General features: G+C 43.1%; 1 protein-coding gene across 1 annotated transcript in view; it reads right to left on the bottom strand.

Moving 5' to 3' along the window:
- LOC145344349 (mucin-6-like) overlaps positions 1-16452 on the bottom strand; it is a 185967-nt gene that overhangs the window by 55041 nt on the left and 114474 nt on the right. Inside the window, exons 23-25 of the mRNA XM_080191478.1 lie at positions 15547-15732; positions 13914-14153; positions 1904-2060 (exon numbers count right to left, since the gene is read on the bottom strand). Coding sequence (XP_080047604.1) covers positions 1904-2060; positions 13914-14153; positions 15547-15732 — 583 coding nt within the window. The remainder of the gene's footprint in view (positions 1-1903; positions 2061-13913; positions 14154-15546; positions 15733-16452) is intronic.

The following is a 16452-nucleotide window of genomic DNA, read 5'->3' as shown; positions in this document are numbered from 1 at the left end:
ATTCACCACCCTTTGAGTGATGAAGTTCCTCCTCAACTCCGTTCTAAACTGCCCCCCCCCCTTTATCTTGAGGCTGTGCCCCCTAGTCCTACTGTCCTTTCTGAGCGGGAAGAGCCTCTCCACCTCTATCCTATCCATCCCATTCATCATCTTATACGTCTCAATGAGATCTCCCCTCATTCTTCTAAACTCTATCGAGTACAAGCCTAGTTTATTCAGCCTCTCCTCATAGCTCAACCCCCTCAACTCCGGTATCAGCCTAGTAAACCTCCTCTGCACTCCCCCCAAGGCCAAATATCCTAGATGTCCAATGATTACCATCGCTGAATCCCTCACCATCAATGCCGCAGGGATCTAGATCAGCAATATAGATACTATGATTACAAGAGCAGATGGGGACTGAATCCTGTGGCAAATAGCTCACTACCTGACTCCCCAAAGCCTAACCAGCAACTACAAGTCACACACCAGGAATGGATTACTCTCCATTTGGCTTCATGAGTGCAGCTACAACACTCTGAAGCTTGATATCATCCAGATGAAGCAGCCCACTAGATTGACACCCCCTACACAAACTTAAACATCACTCCCACCTACACAGGCACACAGTGACAAGAGGCACTTCAAGGCTCTTTCAATAACACCTGTCAAACATATGGTATTTATCATCTAAAAGGAAAAGGGGAGACGCATGGGAACACAACAAACTGCAAGCTCCCTTTCAAAGAATAAAACATTATGACTCAGAAATAATGTATTGCTGTTCCTTCACTGTCATTGGATCAAAATCCTGAAAATCTCTCCATAACAGCACTTTGGGGGTACCTACAGCATGTCTGGTTCAAAAAAGCAGCTCATCACTGCCTTCTCATGGGCAAAGGAGGGGGATGAGCATTGACTGCTAGGGGTGCTCACACTCCAAAAGTAAATGTTAAACAAAATTGCAAGATTGATATGGATTCTTGCCAATCAGAAATAATCTAATAATTCCAGTTGCTAATTGAAATTCACTTCAGCTTTTCCGCTGAGGTTCTTTTTCATTTGCTCCAGAATGGAGACCTGTGTTTCATATATATATGTAAATGACTGCTGCTGTCTAACAACACAGTTTGCAGTATAAAACAATGTTGTTGTTGAAACTTTAAATATGAAATGCTCTTCAAATGAAATTTTGAGAATTGAAGCTTTAACTTGTTTCAAAATCTTTTCAAAAAAGCATATAGCAATTCAAAGGACAACTAACAAATGTTCAGAAACATATTTAGATGTGGTTGGAAATTTTTAAACTATTCAGATGATATCCAATTGAAGACCATGGGCACAATCTTCTAAGGGCGCAATCTTATGACTTTGTCCTGCCTGACCTTCAGCAAGGTGAAGTGGTAAGATCAGGCAAGAGGTGAAAAATGAGAAACACACCCAGTTTCTTGCCTCCTCCAATCTAGATGGATAGGCATATGTAATAGATAGCTGCAGTTATTGATGACAAATGAATGTTTGCATGTCCAAAATGGGCTTTGACTAAGTAGCTAAAGGGAACTATTTCCTTGAACCAAATAATTACAACTATTCATTAATAAATAAAATGTAAACACAATAAAAGTAATTATTTGGAACTAAATTTGCTAATTTGGGCCTATATCTTCCAGTTAACGTTAGAGAGAGAGCACTTACCGTGCCGACCATATTTAAAACTCTCCCTTAACTGTTTTTTCTGACAATGGAGCCATTTCTGAAATATTTGAATTACCTGGTTCCAGTCTAAATGGGCTGGGCTTGTCAGAACTTACCAGATGACAATGCAATCCTCAATAGTAGCAAATATCTCAGAAGATCTGGGCCATGCTTATTCTAATTTCTGCTAATAATGTCTCTGAGAGCTTGAGGAACAAAATTTACTTACGACAAAATTCAGGAGTTCTCCAGTCAATGCAAACACCAGCATCTATGCATGCTTTAGCATAGACTGCAACAGCATCGCAGAGACACTCACAATCCCCAACTAGTTCACAACCACATGCATCTCGTACACAGTTGTCGTAGTATGGCATTCGGTAGACCTAGAATGCAAATTAATGAAAAACAATTAAAAGAGCATGTTTAAGGAATTACTGAAAATGGAAAATAAAGACCAAGGGCAAATATACTGTTCACTCATACAGCGTCAATATGCAGCATTTTAGACAATGTTTCCTTCACTTATCTTGAAAAGATGTTTTTCCCTAATTTGCCCATGCTAACGAACTTAATTTAAATTATTAATTCAGAATTTATTGTGAATCCTTTGCCAAACTATTGGTCATGTTTTAGAATTTTGCATTTGTTACTCTACTCGGGTTCAGCCCTGACCGTGCCATAAAGTGGACTTTGTATTCCCATGATCCTGATTATGCCTTTTACAATAAAAATCTAGATTAATTACAGTAACACCCAGAGATCACACGTAGAACCTTTATCACAGCACACCACCTTACTCAAATGCATAATATCAAAAGAAAATGCTGGAAATATTGAGTACATCAAGCAGTATCCGGGAAAAGAAACAGAATTAAAGGTCTGGATTTTCACTCTCCGAGGTGGGTGTGCAAAGTCCGAAAATTTTCTGGGTCATCACGCCAGAAAAGTACCCCAAATTCTGAGATTTTTGTTCCAGAAAGTGTGGTTCATGCTGGTGATGGGAACTCAGCCCTCAGAAATATATTGGAGTTGGACATGGTGACTACTGAAAGTCAAGGCAGACTGGTTAAAATTCTTAGACTTTGTCTCAGGTGTAGCTCAATATTAAGTGCTTTAGCCCTCATCCCTCATATCCACATTCATCCCCCAGCCTCTCCCCATGTATCATACAAGCCAACTCATAATCAACCTATATCTCAACCAACAATGGCCCCTCATGCCCTCCATGCCAACCCATGCCCCTTTATAGCTCATAGATCAACAATGTCAACTCATAACTGTGGTATGATGTATAGATATCTTTAAATTACTTAAACAGGTTGTTATGGAATAATCCCAGTTGAGTAATCTCAGTCTACAAAAGCAGTTGGTAGGTCTCAGACATGTATTCTTAGTTTCCTAGTTAATATTATTTATGTGTAGTTCTATCTTCAAATAATTAACTTCTATTATAATTTCATCAATCCTTATTGTGTGAATGGAATTTTTACATCAAAGAGAAGACTTTAACAATGATCCCTATTCATCCACATGGCATCTCATGCCAACACATGCATCCCACCACCACCCTTTTCTCTTATACCCTCCATCCCAACTCAGCCAATATACACCATGGACAGACATCAGAAGTCAAACTGAAAGGAAATATGTCAGTATTGTGCCTTTAAGAAATATATTTTAATCACATTTCTCTACAGAATGGTTTGTCAGTTCTGTGTTGTCTGTAGCTGATGTCCCTAAGTGTTACTGAAGATGTATCATTGATAAAATGTTGATTTTAATCTGAACTAATGCAGTGTTCTATGGTTTTAATGTATTTCCTGGAATTGCAGAGTAGAGCTTGATTTGGGATAATTGATAGGCCAGATGATATGCTTGGGGACAATAGTTATTTTTCACAGAGCATTTGGGTGGCACAGTATCACAGTGGTTAGCACTGCTGCTTTACAGTTCCAGGGACCTAGGTTTGATTGATTCCTGGCTTGGGTCGCTGTCTGTGTGGATTTTGCACATTCTCCCCATGTCTGTGCGGGTTTCTTCTGGGTGTTCCAGTTTCCTCCCACAGTCCAAAGATGTGCGGGTTCGACTGATTGGCCATGCTAAAATTGCCCCTTAGTGTCCTGAGATGTGTAGGTTAAAGGGATTAGCAGGTAAATATGTCAGGATATGGGGATAGGGTCTAGGTTGGATCGTGGTCAGTTCTGGCCCGATGGGCCAAATAGCCTCTTTCTGCATGGTAGGGTATCTATGATCTAATTCATTTCAGTTTTTAGTTTTCTTTTCGGAAGCAGCTTGAAACTGAGAGAACCAACAGTGTTTTTTTCTCTCTCTGGAGTTGAAGTGTTTCTGATTAAGTGTTGCTGTATTGGAAGCTGCCAGAGACTGGGTTTACATCCGAAGTTGTTTGAAGGGTATTTCCTTCTTTGCAAACAGCTGGCTTGGATTTCTGTCCATAGGTGTTACAAAGCTGGAAATCTGGCATCACATAAGCACACTTGTTTTTGTGTTAATTAATGTTGGAGAAGGGGATATAGCTGTGGGATATTACTTTACATTGGAATGAGAGTATCATGTTTAAGTCTTTTAAATGATAAAAGTTTAGCTAATTCTTTTTGTTTTAATTGTGTTCTTAAATAAACTTTGTTTGTTAAAGGCTTCCTAGTGGGTCAAGTGAACCATATCTAGAGTGAAACACATTGTGGTCACCAATGCCAAAATTAAATGTAAAACTTAAGGTTTAGGCTAACTTCACAAAATAACTTGGAGTTTCTGGCCTGGGTCTCAACACACTTTGCTACACACAAAAAAAACTTTAATTCATAAAAGCCCGTGAAATACATTTCAGTATTTAATCCCTTATAAAAACAATCATTTGCATTCACTCCCCCAATATCAAAGACAATCATTTAATAATCTAGTGGATTGAGGATTAAACAGGGAATTTAAAGCCCCAGCTCAATAACCCTTCATCCCCTGCTGTGATAATAACAGGTTGTGGAAACTATAATAATGCTAACATAATAGCTCTGAGTTATGCAAATTTACAGCTATTGAAACTTCAGGTGTCAATTCTTTTTCAACTCAGGCCGAGACAAACTAGATCATTTTTTAAATTAAAAGGACGTAATACTGAAATAACTTGACTGACAGTTCCACAGATCTCATCTACCTTCTATGAGTATTGAAGTCTACTCACTTGCAGTCACACCCTCTTGTCTCTGTCCAAGTCAGAAGACACTATCTTAAAAGATGTAACTGCCCCTGGATACAAAATGTCCAAGTAACATTCTTCCTCCTGACATATTAGCGTCTGCACTTCAGCCTCCAGCTCTATGATTCTGAGCAAAGTGTCTCAAACCATTGAGACATTGTAAATGTTTTTGCCCCATATCACCCTGGCATCCAGGAATTTCCATATTCTGCAAGTTTTAATACATCACCAGTCTTTATTTTGTGTTAATTAATTTATTAATAAAACCGCTACTCCCAATAACCTTTATTATTGTTAGTAAACCTTACCACAATAAAGGGTGGCATGGTGGAACAGAGGTTAGCACTGCTGCCTCACAGCGCCAGGGACCTGGGTCTGATTCCAGGCTTGGGTAACTGTGGAGTTTGCACTTAGTCCCTGTGTCTGTGTGGGTTTCCTCCGGTTGCTCTGGTTTCCTCCACAGACCAAATCTGTGTGGGTTAGGTGGATTGGCCATGCTAAATTGACCCTAGTGTCAGGGGGATTAGCAGGGTGGGATTACGGGAATAGGGCCTGGATGGGATTGTGGTTGGTAGGGACTCAATGTGCCAAATGGCCTCCTTCTGTACTGTTTGGATTCTATGGAATAATATTAAAATAAAACCTGACAATTACTGATAAATTACACAAACTTTGAAGATAAACAAGCAAAATATTCACCAACTAATCACATTGTTTTTCTGTGATATCATACTTTGAGTTCCCTCAGAACACAGCCATTCCACTCTGGAACCAGACTGAACTGGACTGGATTGGATTGGATTACATAGCTCTTGCTGACTCCAGGTTTTTTTTTACCCACTTTTCACCCATGGTAGTTACTGGATCTGGGTCCTTTCTTTGCACACTCTTCCAGGTGATGGTTACTGCCTCAGGTCCTTCTTTCACTCGGTCTTGGACAATCTCCAAGTATTGCTCAAGGTTATTTGATTATTATGCTTTCCCAACAAAACACTTGGGAGACAAATGTTTTGTCTCCCAAGACAAATAAACAAAAATACATCAACTCAGGTTGAAACAAACACAGCCCTAGCTTAAAGCAATCATTAGCCAGCATTCTCAGCATGTGAGTTACAAGAAACATGATATAAATACATTTCTTAAAGGCATAGTATAATCACAATAGAGACTCAAGACTATGGCCAGGATTTTACCACCACGTTCCGCCCATTATCGAGCAGGAAAATTTGGTAAAGTCAGACGTGAGGCGAGAAGCACGGTTTCTGCCCACTTCTGTGCCGGTTCACACTTTACCAAGACCCGGAAATGGCTGCAATTAAAAACCAGCCCCAAAACAACAGCAACGTCAATTTAAATAAAATCTGCATGTATTTCAATTCAGTTAACAAAAATGCTTGATAAAAGTCCAAATCAGGAGCTCCACCAGTGAGTGGTAGTGAGGAGGTAAATGCCTATCATTGGACAGCTCCATGCCGCCCATGGGAGAGGGGGATCATCCTTTCATGGTGGCCATTTTGCGTTTTGGGTCAGGAGAGCTTTGCAAATGTATGGGTGGGAGGGGTGGGAGTCTGTTGCTCAGAATGGTGTCCGATGTCTGATTTGCAGTACAGACCCAGGTCCCAGCATTGACCCCGGGCCTTGGGGATGCTACTGGGTCCTAATGCATGCAGCACTCTTCCAACTGAAGGATGTGCCTGAAGCCCTTTGAAAGTACACTGCTGTGGCCTCAGAACATTTCAAGCAGCAGTGTCAGTGCTCACTACTGCATAAGTTCCATGTGTGTATTACTGGGGGAGGATTGGGGGATGAGGGGGGTGTTGTGTTGTTGGGGGGGTCAATGGGTGCTGGTGGGTGGGGAATGGGGGGCTGCATTGGTGGGGGCCTATGGATGGGGAATGAACAGGGCTGTGTTGCTGAGGGGTAGTATGGGCAGTGTGTGTTGCTGACCTAGGGGCAAGCAGCATTCCTTGACCTCTCCATGTATTTCTCTCCTTTTCCAAATCCCCCCCTTTCACATTGATGAGATGGCTTTTGCAATGCAACCGATTGATTTTGCTGCTCTTTTGATTATTGCTGGAGCTGAGGAGGAGGAGCAGGTGGATGAATTGTGGAAAGAGAAGGCCCAGGCCTTACCACTCGCAGGAATAGAGAGAGACGGCCACCAGAGGCAGGAAGCAGCCACCATCCGCCCAAATGGGAGGTTCAGGAGAAGGAAGGAGCTGAGCCCAGGAAGTTCCACACACGAGTGTCATTTGAACAAACGTCAAACAATGTGAGCTGATGACGGCTCTGAATGGACACAGTGCAACACCTATGCCCACATATTGCAGGACCTGGCACCACGGGGGTGGTGGAGGTGGGGGGGTGGCACCTGGCTGTCAAATTGATGGCCCCTCTGAACCTTTAGGCCACTGGCTCCTTCCAGAGGTGTATGTTGCACTTCCATCAGTTGTCCACACTTGTGTCAAGGACGTCACGGATCCCCTGTATGCCTGGGCTGGCCAGTATTTTGAATTTCACCTGGACCAGGCCCAGCAGGGAGCCCAGGCTGCAGGATTTGTGGCCATTGTGGGGATGCCTAATCTGCAGGGGCTATAGACCACATGTCACCCTGAAAGTCTCAGTCAGAAATCCACAAAGATTCATCAGTAGAAAGGGCTTCCACTCCTTGAATGTGCAATTGTTTTGTGACACAAGATGAACATCATGCATACCTGCACCAGAAAGCCTGGCAGCATCCATGACAGTTTTATTCTGAAGAGCTCAGACATACCGGAAGCCTTTGGGGAGGAGCCCAGGCTGCAGGAATGGCTTGTAGGTGACATGGGTACCTGCTTCGGGCTTGGCTGATGACGCCTGTGCGGAGGCCTGTGACTGAAGTGGAGACCCGGTACAATGAGGCCCACATTGCCACCCGCTCTGGAGGGAGAAGCACATTGGGCTCCTGAAAATTCGGTTTAGGAGCCTAGACCACTCTGGCAGGACCGTCCAATACAGGTCCCTGATTTCTTCTTGGTGGAGGAATTGTGGTGGAGTGCTGTATTCTACACAACCTGGCGCAGCAGAGAGGACACCTTTTGGAAGAAGATGAGGGTGTAGAGGCCGAACAGCCAGGTGTCGCTAGGGAGGAGGCAGCCCAGCAGGAGGAGGAGGACCATGCTGAGCAACACCAGCGAGGCACAAGTGGGCTGGCAGCAAGAATCAGGCATGCAAGGGCAGCGAGTGAGGCCCTGATCACCTGGCTCTTCACTTACTAGGGTTTGTGCATGTGGATCCCATTTCTCCCTCCACCTGCAAAGTTCTACTACCCCCAGCAACATTGTCACACCAGAATGTTGGGCCTGGGTACGCTGTGTTATAAGTTCCTTTGCCAGGCAGGAGAGTGATGACAACACGCTAAGTACCATTCTGATGATGCCCAGGTGCAAACTAGTCTGACTCCTACCTGAGCTCGACATGCACTGACACCTGAGACCATGTCTGCGTAGTGGTTAGGGGTCAGTGAATAGGGCCCCAGGGTGGCTGGGGTGGGGGAGGGAGGAGAATTGCTTGTGGGTTCTGGGAAACCAATGGTTTCATTTTCTCAGTGACATGTCGCTGAGGGGCCTTCCCACGAAGGATCTCTCAGTGATCATCAAGGGACGAGGATTCCTGTTCGAGACAAATCTGTTACAAATTAGTCACACGTCGGTGGTGAAGAAACATTTATTGATTACAATAGAAGTGTCTAAATAGTAGGTTCCAACATAAAAATGTGTGAACAGAAAACCTTAAGGTGCTTAAAAATCTATCTAACTAGTGCAGCCCTTCACATGTGCCATGTCAGTGCAACTACAACTTCCTAACCTTATGTGGCCTAACACTACGTCTCAGTATCTCCCCAGAATGTCCATCAGAGGTGGAGGGGGCCAGCTGCATATCACACCCCATGGCCTATGATAAGGTTGGCTGGTGTCTTCCAGAGGCCTGGACATTGAGGGTCCTGGTATCTGGGATATATCCTTGACATCTTCTTCATTCCACTGCTCCTGAGATGCCCCAGTGTCAGGAAGATGGAATCAGAAGGGGTAGTCACAGCCATAGTCTCCTGGCTGGAAGGCCCAAGCATAGGCTCACGTTTTCCTCCTGCCTTGGTGTTCCTGTGGGCCGCTGGGTCACTCCATGGGACGGCGGTACTTCTGCAGTGAGCTCCAGAAGCTCTGGCATCACCTGGCTCTGCCAGTCCTGGAGGAACAGCTGCATCCTATTCATTGTGGTCGAGCCCTCTGCAATGCTCATCTAAGTCGGGGCCACCTGTCAATGGCCACAGCAAGTGCCCTCTGAGACTGGGCTGCGCTCTGCAACCCCTCAGCCATGGTTTTCTGTGACTGAGCCACATTCTCAAGGGTATCACAGCACTATCCAGCTGGGCTGCGTGCAGCTCTCGAACATCTCAACCATCGGCTGTTCATTCCCTCAGCTGTGGCCTGCTGTGACTCAGCCATCACTTGGAGCCTGTGACTCATGGTATGGATTTCCTGCCCCAGGCTTTTCATCACAGATGCCATCCTTGCAGTATAGGGAACCATGCAAGGCAGGCAACAGCTGGTCCACCTGGAAGCTTTCGGACTCCTCCCAACAGCCTTGCAATCAGTCCAGTGTGGCTGTCAGGCCCTCCTGCATTTCCTGGATCTGTTGCTGCATCTCCAGCAGCTGAGGGACAAGTGACCTCAGAGGCCCAGCATGTAGCCCTGGGGCCAGCTGAGTCCTTGACTCTGGCAGGTCCCTGCGTGCCAGAGGTCTCAGACGTTCCTTCCTCCATCCAACGTACATTATCAGATGCGTCATGCTCACTCGAGAGTGATCCAAAAGCCTCACCACTAATTGAACCCACCAATGTGAGAGTATCTGGGACGATGAGTTGGGAGATGGAAGCTGACGCCAAAAAAGGGCCACCCTCAGAGGTCCTTTCATCTGCTTCCTCCAAGGAATCTTCGGAGCTGTCAGCCCCAGGATGGCCGGGAGCTACAGTAGGAGCCTTGAGTCCAAATGGTGCACGCACACCTGGATCTCTTCCTGCAACACAGGACACAAGGTCAAGTGAAAGGGAGGGAGGGGAATCTAGAATGCCAGAATGTTGCTTAACATTTTTCCACTAAACAGAGAACAAAGTACAAAGAAGATTACATCACAGGAACAGGTCCTTTGGCCCTCCAAGCCTGCAGTGATCATGCTGCCTATCTGAATTGTAACCTCCTACCCTATTGGGACCCATATGCCTCTATTGCCATCCTACTCATGTATCTATCAAGGCACTTCTTAAAAGTCATTATCGTATCTGCTTCCATGACTTCATCTGGCAGCGAGCTTCAGTGTAAATAAACAAGCGTTGTACATCTTTAAACTTTGCGCTCACACCCTTAACCCGTGCCCCCGAATAATTGCCTCAAGTTGATTGACCGGTGCTCACTTCTTGACTCCAGCCCGACCATGCTGTTGCCAACAGCTCAGATGTTCCCTTCTCTGGTCAGCTCCAGCGCACCCTCCTCAAAGGGAGTCAGGACCCGTAGGTGGTCACCCAATAAATGTGTTCACAGCTACTCACACAAGGTGGCACCTCAACAATCTTAGCACTGTTGGAAGATTAATTACGAGCCTCTTTAAACATAATTGTCCATAGCTATGATCACAATTATCTAAGCCATTGTGACAACAAGTTGAGCTTTTAAGACTTTAGTCTGCATTGAATGGAAGTTAAAATATAAGCCACTGGTGCTGCATCATGGATAGGTCTGCAAGTGGTCTCATGGTGTATGTCATTATTCCTTCACTGGAGAGTATAGGTTTCAAGCTCTGTGCCAAGTTGTGTTGGACTCCGTTTGTTAACATTGACCCAAACTTTTGGCAAGTCCACCAATGCATCAATCACTTTGCTGTATATATCCATCAGCTTTATTCTGGCTATCTTCATAGAATCCTACAGTGCAGAAGGAGGCCATTCAGCTCACCAGGTCTGCACCAAACACAATCCCACCCAGGCGCGAACCCCATGCATTTACCCTAGCTAGTCCTTCTGATAGTAAGGGGCAATTTAGCATGGCCAATCAACCTAACACACACATCTTTGGACTGCAGCCATCATTCTGTATTCTGTGGGCCATCACAATGAAGCCCTTATTACAGTCCTCTGCAAAACTTATTTGCAACCTTACTTTGTTCACTATCTGTGCCATGCTCATCTCCTGCAGATCCATCATGTTCAATGTCTTTTCCCAAGTATCCAAGCTATCTTCTACACTGTATAGTTTTTGTAACTGAGCTGGCAGTTGTGCATGTGAATAAGTGACTATATATCTTTTTCATCACTATCTTCCTGCTCCTCTATCTCCTTCTCCCTGGCCAGGTTTCAATTCTTGGGCATCTTATAAGAGAAAAGCACAAGACTAGTATTGTAGTGTGTAAAGCGGGGAAAAGGGGTGTATACTTACAACATTAGGAACAGTATAGTGGCACAGTGGTAGCACTGCTACCTCACAGCGCCAGGGACCTGGGTTCAATTCCAGCCTTGAGTCACTGCTCATGTGGAGATTGAACATTCTCCCCGTGTCTGCACGAGTTTCCTCTGGGTGCGCCTGTTTTCTCCCACAGTCCAAAACTATACGGGTTAGGTTGATTGGCCATGATAAATTGCCCCTTAGTGTCATGGGGATGGGGGGCGTTGAATGTGTGGGGTTACCGGGATTGGACCTGGGTTATTGTCAGTGCGGGCTCGATGGGCCAGTTGGCCTCCTTCTGCACTGTAGATTCTAAAATTCTAAACTTACAGACTGGAAATCAGAAGAGACTGTAGTTCACGGAATTTTGAGAGGCATTATATCTGAATCTTCAGAGTTAGTGTTCTGGTAGCGAATGTCACAGCTCCACTGCCTTCTGAGAGTACGTCTGGAGAGTCTCCTGGCCCCATTTAGAAGGGTGACATCACTCAATCGATAGGTCTACAGCTCTTCAAACAAACCCTCAAGTAGAGCATTAGAAAATTTGGCGTCTTCTCTCTGAATACTGTGCCATAATTCACTCTTCATCTTGTTCACACTCTCTTCTGCTACCTGCTCCAGCCACAATGTGCCTTCTCATTAAGATGTGCAGGCTAGCTTTAAGAAGTGCATGACAGCTTTAAGCGGCACTAATATTGCAAAAACCTGGAGCCCAGAACAACCCATAGTCACTGAACAGCATGTTTAGAATTGGCTGGACACTATAATCATTCAAATGATCCGGAAGCTTGAAGTTTGCTAATGTCTTGCATTGAAAGCAATGGGCATGGTGGGTAGTTGCACAACATGATGCCCATAGCTGCTGGATCTTATTGAATTTCATGGCCAATAACTTAAATGACTGGAAATGTGTATTTTCTGTAACAAAAACAGAATGCTGGAAACCTGGGGATTTTTATATATCTTCACACTCAACATTGGTTGGAGGTGGTGACATAGTGTCACTGGACTAGTAATATTGAGGCTCAGGAATTGTAAGTCTAATGATTGCCATAAAACAGTCATGGAAGGAAATCTGCCATCTTTACCTGGTCTAGCCTATATGTGACTCCAGATCTACAATAATATTGTTGACTCTTAAATGCCCTCTGAAATAGGGGTGGCACAGTGGCACCATGGTTAGCACTGCTGCCTCCCAGCACCAGGGACCTGGGTTTCGATTTCCGGCATGGGTAAAGATGTGGAATTTGCATGTTTGCCCCGTATCTGCATGGGATTCCTTTGATTGCTGTGTTTCTTCCCACAGTCCAAGATGTGCAGGCTATGTTAAATTGTCCTATAGTGTCAGGGAGTTAACAGGTTAAATAAGTCGGATTATGGGTACAGGGCTTGGGTGGGATTGTGATCCATGCAGACTCAATGAGTCAAATGGCCTCTTTCTACACTGTAGGAATTCTGCTTGATGAAATGGCCAAGAAAGCCACTCAATTCAAAGGCAGTTAGGCTCAGGAAATAAATGCTGTGAATGAATAAAAACAAAACTTATCATAACCATTTCTTCAATTTTTTCTAATGCTAGATGCTTGTAATAGTTTTGGTGTTGACATTTGCAGCTCCTCTAGACCTATATTTTGTTTATTTACTTACCACTAACTTCTGTCTTGCACAGTCATTACTTTTAAACAAAAGAAGGACTTTACGATGCAAGATGTTCCAAAGTACTTTCAATCACTCCCACTTTCCACCCTGCAGACCTCTTTTGTCATTTCCTCCCCACCTTTTCTCCATTTTTACCTTGCTCCAGTTCTGAAAGGTTATTGAACTGAACTGAATATTATCTCTTCACAGATGCTTTTTTTTATGCAACTACCATTATAAAGGATATATAGGATATATTATATGGGACAGCTCTGAAACAGGCCATTCAGCCCAACAAGTCAATTCCAGTGTTTATGCTCTACCCAAGCCTCCTCTTTTTTTCCATTCAAACCTACCATCTGTTCCCTTGTCCCTCATATGCTTACCTAGTTTCTCATTAAACGCATCCATTCTGTTCACTTCAACTCCGTGGTAGCGAGTTCCACATTCTTACCATCCCACTGGTGAAAAGGTTCCTTCAGAATTCTCCATTTGATTTATATTGATGACCTTAGTTACGCTCTTTCCCATAAGAGTAATATTCTCTTTCTATCTATTTTATCACAAGCTTTCATAATCTTAAAGACCTCTTTTTTCAAGAGTGTTTTTCTACATCTTGCAAGCTCATCTTGGAAGGAACAGTTTTAACCTTAAGAATACTGTAGCCAACAGTAAAGAACTCGTACAAAAGAGGTGGATATCCCTAGCGGTTTTTCCGCTTTGCCATCTTAGCTTCAGTGTAAGCTTGATGGAAACTCCAATGATGCACAATGCTGGATTTTCTATAAAATCGAATGAGTCAAATTAACAGGGACAAAGAGATGGAAATTGATTAAATTCATCCCTAAAAGTACTTAATTTCTGTCATAACAATGAAGAACTGCAATAAGATCTTGACTGTTAAATATACTCACCAGTTTGTGACATGGTTCAAACGTCTTACTGTTAATGATAGCACACATTTTTTCAGCCCTGGCCAATCGATACGGATTTTTATGACATGGAAATACAACTTCGGTCACATCTTTGCATGTTGGATCCTCCTTCCAAGAATTTGCAAAGGCCAGTACATTGGAAACTAAATATTTGTTCTGGGTTATATATTCATCGTCCACATTACCATTGTAATTGCCACACAATCCACATACTGTAAACTGACAAAATGGAAGATCAGTTTTTAAAAGTCAAAAATTCAGATAATCTATGTAAGAATTGAAATTAGTCAATAAGCTTAACAAATTAAAATCCCATTGAACATTATATGTGTTCACATTTCATATTAACATAATAATATGGATTTAGGGTCTGAAACAAATTTTGAGGATGTACAAATTATTTCATTATAGGATGATTCCAACCATCACAGTGAGCAGATTTTCATCCAACAATGTGGACTACACTCATACCCAGGACATTGTGTCATCAACTGTGCTAGTCACAGTTAGTAGTGCTCAAATAACTTTTCTTAAGCAGTAAATAATGTTAAACACAGATATTGCAAGTGGGAAAGTTGATGAGAATTTTAAGCAGCATTGTGAAAATGGAGGATAGTGTAGAATATTTGGATGGATTTAAAACAGAAGTAAAATATTATCCAACACAGTGTCAAATTTACTAGTCCATATAAAGCTTTATAAAATATTGGAAATGATCTCATAGCATTTATATCTATAGAACATATAAAAATTCCAGCAACTTCCAGATATTTCAGCGGCACGGTGGCACAGTGGTTGACACTGCTGCCTCACAGCGCCAGGGACCCGGGTTTGATTCCCGGCTTGGGTCATTGTCCGTGTGGAGTTTGCACATTCACACCATGCCTGCATGGGTTGCCTCTGGGTGCTCCGGTTTCCTCCCACAGTCAAAGATGTGCGGGTTAGGTGGATTGGCCATGTCAAATTGCCCTAGTGTCTATGGATTCCTCCTCAGAATCCCTCAGAAGACCGTCACATGAGAATTTCTAAACTCTACTCCCAAAAACGCACTTTCAAATAATGTTTTTCATTTGAAGTTTGCATTCCAAAATGCAGTCCAGGTTTTCCAAATGACTCTTTTAAACAAAGCTTTCATACCACTTTTAACAGCAAATTCAGTATTGAGGTTTTACACCATGCACTTTAGAACTGTGATTGCTGTACAAATAATAGCCCAGCAGTGAAAGGTTTTACCTTTCCTTCCACAGAAACATTAAATAAAACTGACTTAAAGCCATGCCTTATTTCGAATGTTTACCAATAGAAATATAAATCCCTTAAAACTATCTTTGTTTTCCTAACATAATAGGCTGAAATATTGGGTGAGATTTTTCGGCTGCACATGACACAAGACCGGAAACTCCCGCCTGAGTTCAAAGGACCAATGCATGATCTGCCCTGCATGCTATGATTTCCATGGCAGGCAGTACTGGAAAATACCGCCCATCATATTTTAGAGGTGACAGTGCAAACCTTGCACAAAATGACTTGAAATCAGTTTCATTCATATATTTGCAGTTTATTTCCATCTATAAAAACGCCAAAATATTGTTAGGAATTTGCTTTGAGTTACCTCTGATAGTCTAGTAATTGAGATGTAGGCATTCATATTCTTGTTCCAGATAATAGTTAGCTCAAACTTTTTATTGATCTTTAAATCAAATTTTAGATATAGTGGATTGCTGACCACTTTGAGTCTTCTTGCAGCATTTGGAGGCGTTATCTGATAGTGTCCATCAGTCAACTTAATTAGAATACCCTGAAAGAAAGGGACATCATGCACATTGTTCATTATCAAGGTTGTGATGGATGGATTTTACAATATTTAATAAACCAAGCATTCCATTAGTACAAAACCAAAATACTCCAGGTGCTAGAAATCCGAAATAAGAACAGAAAATGCTCAAAATACTCAGCAGTATCTGTGAAGAATGTGCTAATATTTCAGGTTGATGACCTTTCATCAGAACTATTCTGGTAAAGCTTGCTGATAATGAACTGAATTTAAATTCCCCTGACTACTGTGAGAAATTTTTAGTCTGGCCTCTTGGATTACGAATACAATAGTTTTACCACTATGCATTCACCCCGCACCCTCCCCGTCCCCCCATTCAACCTTGTGAATGGAGCAGAAAACAAAACTGTATGAAAACGCCACAGGAATCTATTGAGGAAGGAACAATGACATAACTCACAAGGATCTATCATTTTGGCTCAGTGCTAGTTTTCTACCTCTGAATTAAAAGGCCTTGGGCTCTAGTCCCAGTCATAAGAACATAAGAAATAGGAGCAGGAGTAGGCCATCTAGCCCTTCGAGCCTGCCCCGCCTGAAATGGATCAGTTCCACTTTCCCGCTTTCTCCCCATAACCCTTAATTCCCTTGTCTGTCAAAAACCTAACTACTCGTGACTTAAATATATTTAGCAAGGTAGCCTCCACCACTTCAACGGGCAGAGAATTCCAGAGATTCACCACCCTT

Source organism: Carcharhinus amblyrhynchos, chromosome 6 (genome assembly GCF_965287045.1).
Source record: "Carcharhinus amblyrhynchos chromosome 6, sCarAmb.v2.hapA, whole genome shotgun sequence".
NCBI classification, from domain to species: Eukaryota; Metazoa; Chordata; class Chondrichthyes; order Carcharhiniformes; family Carcharhinidae; genus Carcharhinus; species Carcharhinus amblyrhynchos.
The sequence above is the reverse complement of the archived record's forward strand: the minus strand, read 5'-3'. Positions and strand labels throughout refer to the sequence as shown.